Here is a 12,962-nt window from a genome sequence, read left to right as displayed (position 1 = left end):
AGACCTATTATTGCCACTGATCAGAGAAGTGCAGATATCCCTGCAGTTGTAAGTTGGTTTGAAGTAGCATCCCAGCCCGCAGCCCAGGAAGACCCCGGTGTCCTATCAGCAGGATACAGAGGCAGATGATGTAACCTGCTTATTATGAATGTGTGCACCTGTGACCTCCTGATAAATGTAGTTCAGAGATGGTGAGAATAAGTCGTGGAGCTGCAATAGAAGAGGAACTGGTGATTTGTTAGAAAACAACTTTGGTTAAACTTTTATAATAAAGATACCATTTCACATATTTAGAGAATTCCATAAAAGGAACTCAGGGCTATGGCTTTGTGCTGTAACCCTTAGTTATAGAGGTTATGCAGTTGCATATTGAATATTTCTAGTTCTCAATGGGGATATACTATTTTAAGCTCCAGTATTACCTAATATAAATTCGATATACTAGGAAAAATTCTTATTTAGTACTTCTAGAGTAAAGGCTTATGTAGCAGGAAAAGTTTTCTTTTATAAAAAGAGCAAAGTGACTTTGACATCTAAAGACTATAGGGTTCTGGGCTTCCCTGGTGGCACAGTGGTTAAGAATCCACCTGCCAATGCAGGCGACACGGGTTGGAGCCCCGGTCCGGGAAGATCCCACATGCCGCGGAACACCTAAGCCCATGTGCCACAACTACTGAGCCTGTGCTCTAGAGCCCACGAGCCACAACTACTGAGCCTACGTGCCACAACTACTGAAGCCCACACACCTAGAGCCCGTGCTCCACAATAAAAGAAGCCACGACCATGAGAAGCCTGTGCACCGCAGCAAAGAGTAGCCCCTGCTCACCGCAACTAGAGAAAGCCGTGCACAGCAACGAAAAACCAAAGCAGCCAAAAATAAATAAATAAATAAATTGATTTAAAAATAAATAAATTAATTAAAGAAATGCAACAAAAATATTTTAAAAAATAAATAAAGACTATAGGGTTCCTTTTTTCTCTGCTTTACGCTTTTCCAAAAATGTTAAACTGAACTATACTTGGATTTTTTTAAATGTCACTGAAACCTTTGACCAAAATGTTATTTTATGTGGGTGTGTATGTAGAACACTAACGTTGTCGAGCTGTTTCATGAAACAAATAACCGGATGCGTTAAGCTTACCTTGTTTCAGTCTGTAAATAATAACAATATATGTCCATGTGCTGCCTGCTCTTGGACATGCCCGAAATTGAAGCAGAGCCAGTCGTGTAACAGTGTTTCACATTCGCATCTCAGTCCCAGGCATCGTTCTCTCTGTGGTATAACTTCGGCCACTCCCTTGCAGTCCAGCATCTAAATTAAAGTTAATCTAAGCCACGTACACCACATTCAGTCATGTTATAGTTCAGCGTTCCTTCACTTCTCTGTCTTAATTTCTGGTCTTTAAAACATTAAAGCAGTCTGGTGACTTTAAGGGCCTCAGGTGGTAGAATCCAGTGTTTTACAAAATCACCCCTCTAGACTGTGCAGTGTCCCTGGGAAATGGCACAGTCGTCCTCATTCTGGGCAACTCACGGTTTGAATGAATGCTGGCAGTGTGGTCTGAAGAGCATGGCACTCACGGCTTTGCACCTCTGTTCCAGGCTGGCCAACAGCGAGAAGCAGGGCATTCGGACCCACGCCGTCTCTGTGTCAGGTAAGAGGCCACACGGGCGTCAGGCAGAGGGGCCCACCACGGTGGTAGGAAATCGCCATGTGTTAGACATCTGCTCATTTTTATTAGGATTACTTCTTTTTAGAATAGCTTACAAAAATTAAACATTAAAATTGTTAATAATTTTAAAAATTTGCATAATTTTACCATCATGAAATAGGTTTAAATATAGCTCACTGATTCTTTTAATATGAGACATACGTGTATAATACTAGATTACTCACAGGATTGTATAGAATTCCAAGTTATTTTTCAGTTTTAATTCCATGTTAATTATATTTAGAGTGAAAATTTTTACTTTTGAAACTGCAATTATAATTTATCTTTGTAATGCAGCAGAAATTAACATAATATACTTTGTGTATTTATTATTTTTTGAAGTTCAGGAAATGTGAAACTTTTTTAAACAGCTTTTGTCTTTAACAATTAACATAAAACAGTGTTTGAATATTGTTTTTTTAAAAATATAGTTAAGATGTTGACATAAGCATTATCTTAACTATTTGCTGGTGTGATGAGTGTGGTGTGCTTTCCTTGGTATGTTTTCAAAGTACATGTGCCTTTTTTCCCCATTTAAAAATGTGAAAAATAGAGGAAAGGTGGGGAAAAAACAAAAAGCATCTTCTGTGGACCCAGGTGTGGTATCTTAAAATATTGATACATATACTATATGTGTATATTTATACATGTATGCGTATACATGTATATCCATACACACACATATGTTCTTATGTGTGTCACATTTCTAAAATATAGCTTCCTAAAACTCTAGTATCTGACAATCTGACTTAGAAGAAATCTAATTCCTGTTAGTTTAATTTACCTTGAGTTAATTTTTACCTAAAATTTAGTTTTGTGCTTTTGCCTCGTTGATGACTGAATTATTTTCTAGTGTTCCAGTGTACAAATAGAATTGCATAGTTTTTTTTATTGTCCTCAAACTTCTCACAGCCCCCTTCTCAAGAAATATCTGTGCTTGTATCCATACGCTTAGCAAAGATGCCCCAGTGATGAACCGCGTGGGGCAGGTGTGTGTGGGCCGGAGCACTGCGGCGCAGGAAACTGATCCCTTCCTGATGGGGGAGAGTGGTGTTAAGGCTGGAGCTGGTACTGCTGGGCAGTGCCAGATGCCCGGCGGGCTGCAGGGTTGCCGGCACACACACCGCCTCCACTGGGCTCTCCGAACCCCCGCGGTGACACGGGGCCGCCAAGCGCGCTCATGTCCCGTCTGTGGCGGAGCAGGAGGTGGAGCAGGCAGAGAGCAGGCCCTCTGGCGGGGCGAGAGGGGCCACCCCGTGCCGGAGCGGCGAGGTGGTGAAGGACCCTGTCAGTCGCTGGGCATCAAAGGCTGTTCTGTGGCGTGTTCCATGGAAGAGGCGAGATTGAGCCAGCTTTGAGCAATTCGTAAGTGCTCTGGCCCTCTCCTTGCCAGACGGGAAGCAGGCTTGGGAGTGAGGCCCGGGAGGCACTGGTGGCCCTCACCACCATGGCTGCCGCATGCGTGCTTCACAGCTGCTCCGCGTGATGCAGAGCTGACGCGCCCTGTTGTGCGCATCGTGACTCCAGCTAGTGATGAAAACACAGCAGGCCTCGCAGAAGCTTCAGGTCTTGTTCCTTCCATTTCCTGGCGTCTTCAGAGGAGGTTTTTCACAGCTGCTCCTCACAGCACCTGCCGGTATCACCTCTCCCGGCCAACCCCTCCTTTCTGAGTCCGCCTTCCTTGCTTCTCCCTGGTTAGCCCTTGGCTAGAAGTTCATGCTTCTGCCCCTTCTCCACAGTAGCTGCCTGATGGCTACCACCTTTACTGAATTTAAATAGGCACTTCCCTGGGCAGGAGCTCCAGGAATGACTCACAGTCCGTCAGAGAAGTTTCGGCCCCTCAGCTCAGCCCCCAGAGGCCTCCCGTGGTCTGTACACGGCCTGCCTTGCCAGCCGTCCCCCACATTGCTCTTCAGCCAAACAAAGTCGGGCGTCCAGCCCTCCGCCCCGCCCCCTTCCCTCTGTCCTTCTGCTTGAGCTGCTCCACCGTCCAGCACGTCAACAGCATTGTCACTTGTCAAGGTCTTCCGTTCTTTAGAGTCAGTGATGCGTTTCACACGTGACCACCGCTTTGGTGGTTCACCGAGACAGGCCAGGAAGAACTCTCCGCGTCTTGTGGGTATTCAGTGACGGGCCTGACTTCCTAGATTCCTGTTGACCCTTCGTCAGCCCGCCTGTGGCTTGCTCCCTTTTGTGGAAGTGGACTCACAGTGTGCTTTATTTGTGTCTTCCACAAAGACTAGAGAAGAACATCTCAGCAGCCTGGCCAGCCAGGAGCTGTGTCTTGCACGTTGCCCATAAGTTATCAAGTTGACACCAAGAAAGCCGGTACTGTTGCTAAACCCCGGGGTTCTTCCTTACCTAGCAGCCTGGAAACCCGGCATCGCGTGGGTGTGGCACTGACACTGAGGGGAGACCACCACCCCACCCCGGACCCTGCAGAGCGCTGCGTCTGTCCCCCGCTGCAAGCTGATCTGTCTCCAGGCTGGTGGGCGGTGGCTGAGGCTCCGTCTGTGTGCCGGCCGTGACGACTTGTTTTTCTGTCAGGGTCCATCTCGTTTGGCCCCAGCAAACCCTGCACAGTGGATACTACTCCAGTTTTACGTTTCCCGTTTTACGGTAATTCCGTCCACAGATACATCTGAGTCCCTGCTGCATGCCAGGCACTGTTCCAGATGCTGGGGTGCGATAGTGAACAAAGCCAGGCCCTCCCCTTGTGGAGCTGGAGTTCTGTGGAGGAGACAGACGGCCGCTGAGTTAAAATAAAGCCGGCAAATGGAGAGCGAGGGGTGGGACTGTTTAAAGCTGGGGTCAAGAGGAGTCTCTCTGAGCAGGTGACTGAACGCACACAGTGCGCAACAGCGAGCGCTGAAGCAGGGACTTGGCAAACCCAGTGCCAGCCAGAGTGGCAGACAGCAGGGCAGGCGAGGTCACACACAGCTAAGAGGGGACGGGTCTCTATTAGGTTCTCAGCGTGCTGTGCACAGCGTTAGGTATTATCTCGTTAATCCCTACGACGATCTCACGAGGTCTTTGTTGTCTCCCCATTTCACAGATAGGAGGAAAGAAATTCAGAAAGGTGAACACACTTGTTCAGTGTCACACAACTTGGAAATAATGGAGCTAGGATTGAACTCAGGTCATTATTGTCCTCTAGGCTATATTGCCTTTCAATAGCAATGTAAGGAAGGTTACCCCAGGTACAGATGAAGAATCACTTCGGAAGATGGAGAAGGTGGGACTTGTCTGATTCCCCTATTTACATTCATAACTGAAAAGTTCTTACCTGATCTTCAAGGCTGGCTTCAGATGCCGCCACCTCCTAGAAGCCTTCCCTGGCTACTCCAGGACTCTTCTTCCTCGGAGTTCTCTAGCCCACCATATGTCTCACTATTGTGGATAGTCTTTAAATAGATGTAATGATTTTAGAAACCTTCTTGTCCACTAGACCCTGACCCCATCATAGGCAAAGACGTGTTTTATTTGTCGTTTATTGTCTGGGACATAGTGCTTAGTGATTGTCTTTAAATGAATTGGATGCCCGAGCAAGGTACGGGGAGGTGCTGGGACTTGGAGGAATGCACTCCACGCGTGGAAACAGGAGGAGGAAAGGCAGGGACCCCCCAGAGCGAGCAGTGACCTTGAGAGTTGTTGGACTCTCAGGCGCTTGCTGTGAGCTGGTCACTGTGAACTGTTCTGGACGCACTCCTAGGTGGTTTTGGGTAAGGGGCATGGAGGCCAGCAAGCAGGAAGAATGGGGGTCTAGATGCCTTCAGACAGTTCTCAGCTCATGATGACAGGGTACCAGGCCCTCCTTCCAATTTCACTGTAGGAGGAAATGTAGTTATCAGATCATCTCCAGTAGGGGCACTGTTACAGTTGATGTTGAATACATGCAGAGTTTATCTCTGAAACCTAGACAAAATTTCTCTATAAAAATAAGTATAAGGTTAACAGATTTACAAAAATATCTAGCAGAATAGCGCATTTCCTTGGGCACATTTCTCTGAGGGCCTAGAGTAATTTTTTTAGCTTCAGTGTAAGTTTTTAGGAAACGTGTAAGCACACGTTCTGGAGCTCAGTTAGAACTATAGTGGAGAGGCCGTTGCTTGTACTACAGACAAGGGGTCTGTAAGTGGTCAGAGAGAGGGGTGCCAGGGTCGGGGCGGGGGGGAGGCGTGCTCGAGCCACGTTCGTGTGGGTGAAGATACCCCAGGAATATAGGTATTTCTGAGGAAAATCAACGAATAAAGCTGAATTTTAAATATTTCAAAGGTTTAAACTTTGGTTTTTGTTTGGTTGGTTTTTGGGTTTCAGGGTTCTGTTTCGTTTTTTAATAACCAGGCCCTTAATCAAGCAGTAGGGCCTTAAGTGTAACAGAAACACAGGTAGCGCGTGACGGCCACTGCACTGTGCACATGGCTCTTGTCACACGTCTGGGTTGTAGTACTGGGACGGAGATCAGAAGGCGATTTTCTCTCTTGTGTGTCTGTCATGACAACCAGTGCAATGACCTCTTTCTTTCGTTAGAAATGTTTGGTTTGATTGTGTCTGCTGAGCCCTTCGTTGATGATCAAATGCACCACTTTGTGATAATACTTTTTCAGTATAAATTTCAGTATAATTTTTCAGTATAAATTTCAGTATAAATTTAAAAAAATGGTTTTTTACTCTATAACAGATTCTTCTGGTTTAGTTAATCATGCAACATCATTCCAGTTGTTTAAGATTACCTTTAGGTTTCTCAAGTTAGTGACTAAAAATTGTTCTAAACGAAAATAAACTTAGCAAAATAAATGTTACTTGCGTTAAGCTGCTTCATTACAAATTCTAAAGCAGTTACTTTAATTTTTTTTTTGAGATTGAAGTTTCATGTTTTATTTGTTGAAAGAAAGCGGTCATGTCAGCTAATCAGCTTCAACATACATAAATGCAATTCCCAAGCCTCTGAGTGCAGGGTTTAAAGAAGAGATGACAAGACCAACTCATTCACAAGTACTGAGGGAGGTTCCTTGAATGTCTGGGTAAAGTTGGGTTCTACTGAATACAGGCTGACCACCCAAGTGGCCCCACTCTGGGGGCTTACCGGCCTATTTAGGATGGGTCCAATAGACTGATTTTGGAATATTTTACTCTAAGAGTCAGGATAGTTTAATTGCATTTATTTAAGCATTCTGTTTGTACAGTGAAAATGGGAAGTAACTCTTTCTAGGGAAAACTGTGCATTTCTATTATCAAGCAGTTTCTTTATATATGCAAAAGTAGTTTGTAAACTGTAAAGTTCTATAAAATATAAAGTGGTATATGTATAGTCCATAATAATTATTTGCATTTTTCCCCCTTTTTTTCTCACAGTCTCTGAAACACTAGGTCTGTTATTCATTCATTGCCCTGCCACTGCTTTGTAAATATAAGTACTGATAGTTATTTACATGTGAACGAGGCTCAGAGATTATGCCAGGCATGTTCACAAGCACTGACTTGTTTGAACCTCGGGACAGTCTTCCTCATGTTTCCACTTTATAGATGGGCTGAGGTGACGAGGCCTGGCTCACGTAGCTAGCAGTGGCCGAGAGCCTGATGGAAACCCAGATCTGGGCTCCAAACCCATCGCCTTTCCATTAGACCACACTGAGTCATTGGAAAGCTTGAGATGTTCGTGTGTAGAAGGGAGGAGTAGTTTTGGCAGAGTCTGAGTCTGATTTCAGGGTAGTTTTCTCCCATTTATCAGGAATAGCATAGTCCTGACTCATTTCTGACTGTTCTGTTGGAATCCACAAGTCTGTCCTGTATTGAAGTTCGAAAGAGTTTCTCTTGTCTGGTTTACATCCTAGTTTCACTTTTGATAATGCTGATTTAGAAGGTAGTCTCTGTCTGCGCTGAAAGCTTGATTTAAACGAAAGCTTTTAGAGATTTTTTTTAAGTGCCCTAATAGAGTATTGTCGCCTAGTACATGTGAAGTTAAGTTTTGTAAATTATATGCTTTATGAAATGATTTAATCAAATTAATGCTGCTGGTGATTTTTACGTGCACCGAGTCGTACGTATTGGGGGTTTGACATGTTCATAGTACCTGGCTTACTGGAAATTCTTTTAATTCCATCAGCCACGACTAGCGTTCTGTAGTCAGTCTGGCGTTAGGAGAGACGTTCAGCCAGCCGTCTCTGACCGGGTAGGGGCAGGGCGGTTGATCGTGTTGCACGTGAACAAGGAAGTGATCATGAAAATACACCATCACCACCACCCCACCACCACCCCCGCCGTGCTACTTCCTTCATCCTAGCCCCCCTTCTCGCACCATTGTCACAGCATCTGAACTCTCTTTGCCTCTTTGGAGATTTGAGGGTGCTCCTTGATGATGTCCCTCACCTCTCTGGCTCCTAAGGGAGTTGAGAAGAATACTCTGGAGTCGCATGGGTGCTGAAGCATCTACGTCATGTGTTGTAGAATAACACCCAAGAAGGACCTGGAGCCAGATGGCTTCCTGTTCCTCACCCTGGAATTGGACTGAACCTCTCAGCTGCAAGCCTGGAGACAGGCAGACACTTGTAGGACCCCCGGGGGGAGTAGCCTGAGACACTTGCAGATGAAAAAGAGCCCGAGTGAGATTGGAGCAGTCATGAGCACAACAGAAATTTAAAGAGGATGTTTACTTCTGGAAACTCTTTCCAGGCCACATGGATCCGTCCTCTTAGTCCTGTGAACTTGGCGTCCAGACTAGAGCGTGACCACCCCCTCCTAATAGCCTCCGCATAGCAAGGGACAGCGCGGCGCTTCCCTCACTAGAGCACTTTGAGCAAGGGTGCATTTTTGTCTGTATGAAAGTGTGCTTCACGATGGCCAGTGTTTGGGTTTATTTAGCTGATGAACCATCTTAATCCTCTTGCTAAACTTATTAACACATCAATAAATAAACTTTAATAATCTTCTTAAAACTTATTACTACAAGAAGCCCAAGTATCATCTTGTTAAACATAAAAACAGATATTGCTAACATCTGAAGACCCAGTTTTCTTTTTTCCCCCTTCACAGAGAAAAATTTTAAAGGAAAGCTTGAAACTTTTAAAATATAAATTCTGGAATTTGACCTCACGGGTTTCTAGTAGCATGTCATGGCTTCACCATATTGTGGAATTTGTTAAAATCAAACTGCATGAGTCAAGATAAAAGGCATTTGATATTTTTACAAGCAAGAGGCCATGTGAATGGGTGGATATCGTCATGCTTTTGAATTCTTAGCTTTTTAACTCTTCGTCATGGAAGGCTCCAGACGCACACAGAAGCAGAGAGAGTAGATTGGGTAGCGATCTTCCAGGCTCATCACCCAGGTTCAGCAGCAGAAAACCAGCCACACCTCACCTCTGTCCCCAGCCACACAGACACACACTCCCCACAGATGGTCTCAAGCGCCTTGAAGGCATATTCCTCTGTAAACATTTCTAAAAGATAAAGACTTTTTAAAAACAACATTACTACACTGTAAGAACGTTCACAGTAGTTCCTTAATACCAGCTGTCCGGTCAGTGCTCAGATTCCCTGGTTAAGGCATTTTCACACTTGGTGTCGTCCAGTCTGGGGTCAGACAAGCAGGGCTGGGTGAACTTGGCTGTGTCTCCTGTCTCCTCCTGTCTCTGTGCACTGCCGCCCCCCTTCTTTTTTTCTTGATCGCAGTTTATCTGTTGAGGAAATCGTGTCCTGTACGCTGTGCCCCACACTCGGCCTGGCCAAGTGCCGCTCCGTGGTGCTGTGTTGAGCGGGTCCCCCTCCAGCCCCTGTATTCCTGACTTACCTACAGCCTGGTCGTTAGGATTGAGAGGAGTTTGGTCGGATTCGAACTCAAAGATTTTGTTTTTACGAGCCCACGTATAGGTGCTGTGTGACATCTGGCTGCTGTCTCAGTGACGTTAAGCCGATCCGTAGGTTCAGAGAGTCTGTGTTTCACCTCGTGGCTTTGGAGCTACTGATGTTTGTGCAGGAATTTCATTCGGGGCCACAGCATGGCCACGGGTGCATTCATGTCATCTTCGTTTATTTCGCTGTTACACTTCTTTTTTTTTTGGCTGCGTTGGGTCTTTGTTGCTGCTCACGGGCTTTCTCTAGTTGCGGCGAGCAGGGGCTACTCTTCATTGCGGTGCACGGGCTTCTCATTGTGGTGGCTTCTCTTGTTGCAGAGCACGGGCTCTAGGCGCGCGGGCTTCCGTAGTTGTGGCTTGTGGGCTGAGTAGTTGTGGCTCGCAGGCTCCAGAGCACAGACCCGGTAGTTGTGGCGCACAGGCTTAGTTGCTCCACGGCATGTGGGATCTTCCCAGACCAGGGCTCGAACCCGTGTCCCCTGCATTGCCGGGTGGATTCTTCACCACTGCGCCACCAGGGAAGCCCTGCTGTTACACTTCTAAAGACAGCCTCCGCTCATCAGCTGTTCAGTTGCCCTGAGAAATGGGTGACTGAGAAGTACGTTTGCCATGCCCTCCCCCTCCCTCTGTCCCCGCCAGACCTCCCTGCTGCTCCTTGGCCAGTGCCCCAGGCTCACCTCTGCTCTGGAAAGCTTTTAGCAAACGACTCCTTCCATATTTAGAGGTGCAGCCCTACAGGAAAGCACTCCCTGTCCTGCGTCTGCTCTGAGTTTTTTCTCCATAGCACTTACATGTTGATGTACCACACGGTTGACTCACTTAATCGTCTTTTCCCCAACCCAGAATGTAAGCTCAACAAGGGAAGAATGGGGGGGGGGGCTGTTTCAGTGCTGTAGCCCCAGCACGTATACAGTGTGCTGTTAGCTCGTGGTAGGTGTTTACAAACATAATTAAAGTAGTCATCTTGGATAAAATAAAGGAAGGGTCCTAACACTTTTTTTAATGGTGTGGATAATATTCTTGTTATTACTCAAAAAAAGTTATGCTATATTTTTTAAAAAGTATTTGCTTTTAAAAAAAAAGTATTTGCTTTTTAAGTTAATATGAAGAATAGTCATTACCTTAGTTTAGAAATAAGATAAAACATTGACAGGTAGGAATAGCTTTGCGCTTTTGGAGCGGTTATCCTGTGCTGGGTGCCCTGGGAGTTCATGGAATCCTCTCTGCATCTCTTTACTTGAGGAAGCTTCTGTTACTGCCTCATTTTACAAATAGGAAAACAGAAACAGAAGTTGGGTAACTTTTCTAATGTCATGGGGTAAGTAGTGGAGCCAGAATCTGAATCCAAATAGAGATTTTTGTATATTTTATTTTTCCATAATTTCACACATAGAGGATGGTTGTAAGAATAGTAAAGTGAAGTCTCATATGTTCTTTACTCAAATTCACTATGTCTCTATTTTGGCCCACTTGCTTACTCCTTCCCTCTACTTTTTTTTTTCTTTTTTAAAATTGAAGTATAGTAGATTTACAATATTGTGTTAGTTTCGGGTGTAAAACAAAGTGATTCAGGGGTTTTTTTGCAGATTATTTTCCATTATAGGTTATTACAAAAAGCGAGTATAATTGCTGTGCTGTGCAGTAGGTCCTTGTGGCTTATCTATTCTATATGTAGCAGTGTGTATCTGGGCATCCTGTACTCCGAACTTATCTCCCCACGTCCCCCTTTGATAATCATAAGTTTGTTTTCTGTGTCTGAGTCTATTTGTTTTGTACGTAGATTCATTTGTATTATTTTTTAGATCCCACATATAAGTGATATCATACAATATTTGTCTTTCTTTGTCTGACTTGCTTCGTGTAGTATGATAATCTCTGGGTCCATCCATGGTGCCGCAAATGGCATTATTTCATTCTTTTTTATGGTTGAGTAATATTCCATTGTATGTATATGTACCACATCTTCTTTATCCATTTCTCTGTCGATGGACATTTGGGTTGATTCCATGTCTTGGCTATTGTGAATAGTGCTGCTATGAACATTGGGATGTGTGTCTCTTTTCGAATTAGAGTTTTCTCCAGATATATGCCCAGGAGTGGGATTGCTGGATCATATGGTTGTTCTGTATTTTATTTTATTTTTATTTATTTATTTTTTTGCGTTACGCAGGCCTCTCACTGTTGTGGCCTCTCCCGTTGCGGAGCGCAGGCTCCGGACGCGCAGGCTCAGGGGCCATGGCTCACGGGCCCAGCCGCTCTGCGGCACGTGGGATCTTCCCAGACCGGGGCACGAACCCGCGTCCCCTGCATTGGCAGGCGTACTCTCAACCACTGCGCCACCAGGGAAGCCCTGTATTTTATTTTTTTAAGGAATCGCCACACTGTTCTCCATAGTGGCTGTAACAATTTACATTCCCACCAGCAGTGTAGGGGGAGGGTTCCTTTTTCTCCACACCTTCTCCAGCGTTTAGTATTTATAGACTTTTTGGTGATGGCCATTCTAGCCAGCGTGAGGTAATATACCTCACTGTAGTTTTGATTTGCATTTCTCTAGTAATTAGCAATGTTGAGCATCTTTTCATGTGCCTGTTGGCCATTTGTGTGTCGTCTTCTTCTTTTTTTTTTTGAAACATTTGAAAGCAAGTTGCAGACATGGTATGCCCCTTTACTTATAAATGTTTCAGTGTGCATTTCCTAAGACCAAGGACATCCTCTTACACAGTCACAGTGTCTTTACCAAAACCAGGGAATTTGACTCTGATAGAATGCTCTTATCTTATCCACAGTCCGTGTTCTTGTTTCATCTCAATGACCCCTATAGCTGTTGCCCCTCCACCCCATCCGGAATTCCATCCCGCCTGGCACAGGGCACTGTTTTCGTGTTCTTAACCGATAAAACACAGGGAGCTGCCCTCTGGAGTCATCACACAGGAAATTGAGTGTGTGCTAAGGGGGGAAGATGGAGCAGTGCACATTGTTGGGATAACAGCACACCCCGTGGGAGCGTGACCACGTTGTCTGTTTCAGTTCTTCTCATTTCTGTTCCTAACTGATGGCCGTAAGTTGTTGCTGTCTTCATCCTGACCCTGCTCTCCCTGGGCCCACACCTGGAATCCTTACCTTTCTTGATGGGACCCTGTGGATCTGCAGTTAAGTTGTGCATGCCCACTGCATCTTTTCTGTCACATGGTGTCACCGCTGCATTTTAAAGGGCTGTACATCCCTTGTTTTGACTCTAGTTTGACTTGTCTGCTCTTGCCCTTAGCGTACTGCAGTTGTTTCTTCTCTGTTCTACTGTCCTGGGTGCTTGTTCATCCAGCAAGTGCCTCATACAGAGAGAGTTGACTTTCAAGTGAGTTTGCAGCACATGAATGAGAGTGAATGAACAAAGGATGC

General features: G+C 45.2%; 1 protein-coding gene across 6 annotated transcripts in view; it reads left to right on the top strand.

Annotated features, from left to right (window-relative positions):
* The window catches only part of PTK2 (protein tyrosine kinase 2), a 251,013-nt gene that overhangs the window by 159,149 nt on the left and 78,902 nt on the right, over positions 1–12,962 (top strand). For all 6 annotated transcript variants that reach the window (XM_060127770.1, XM_060127769.1, XM_060127767.1 and 3 more), the window contains one exon: positions 1,604–1,656. In XM_060127770.1, coding sequence (XP_059983753.1) covers positions 1,604–1,656 — 53 coding nt within the window. The remainder of the gene's footprint in view (positions 1–1,603; positions 1,657–12,962) is intronic.

Source organism: Lagenorhynchus albirostris, chromosome 17 (genome assembly GCF_949774975.1).
Source record: "Lagenorhynchus albirostris chromosome 17, mLagAlb1.1, whole genome shotgun sequence".
Lineage (NCBI taxonomy): Eukaryota > Metazoa > Chordata > Mammalia > Artiodactyla > Delphinidae > Lagenorhynchus > Lagenorhynchus albirostris.
This window is presented reverse-complemented; position numbering and strand designations above follow the sequence as displayed.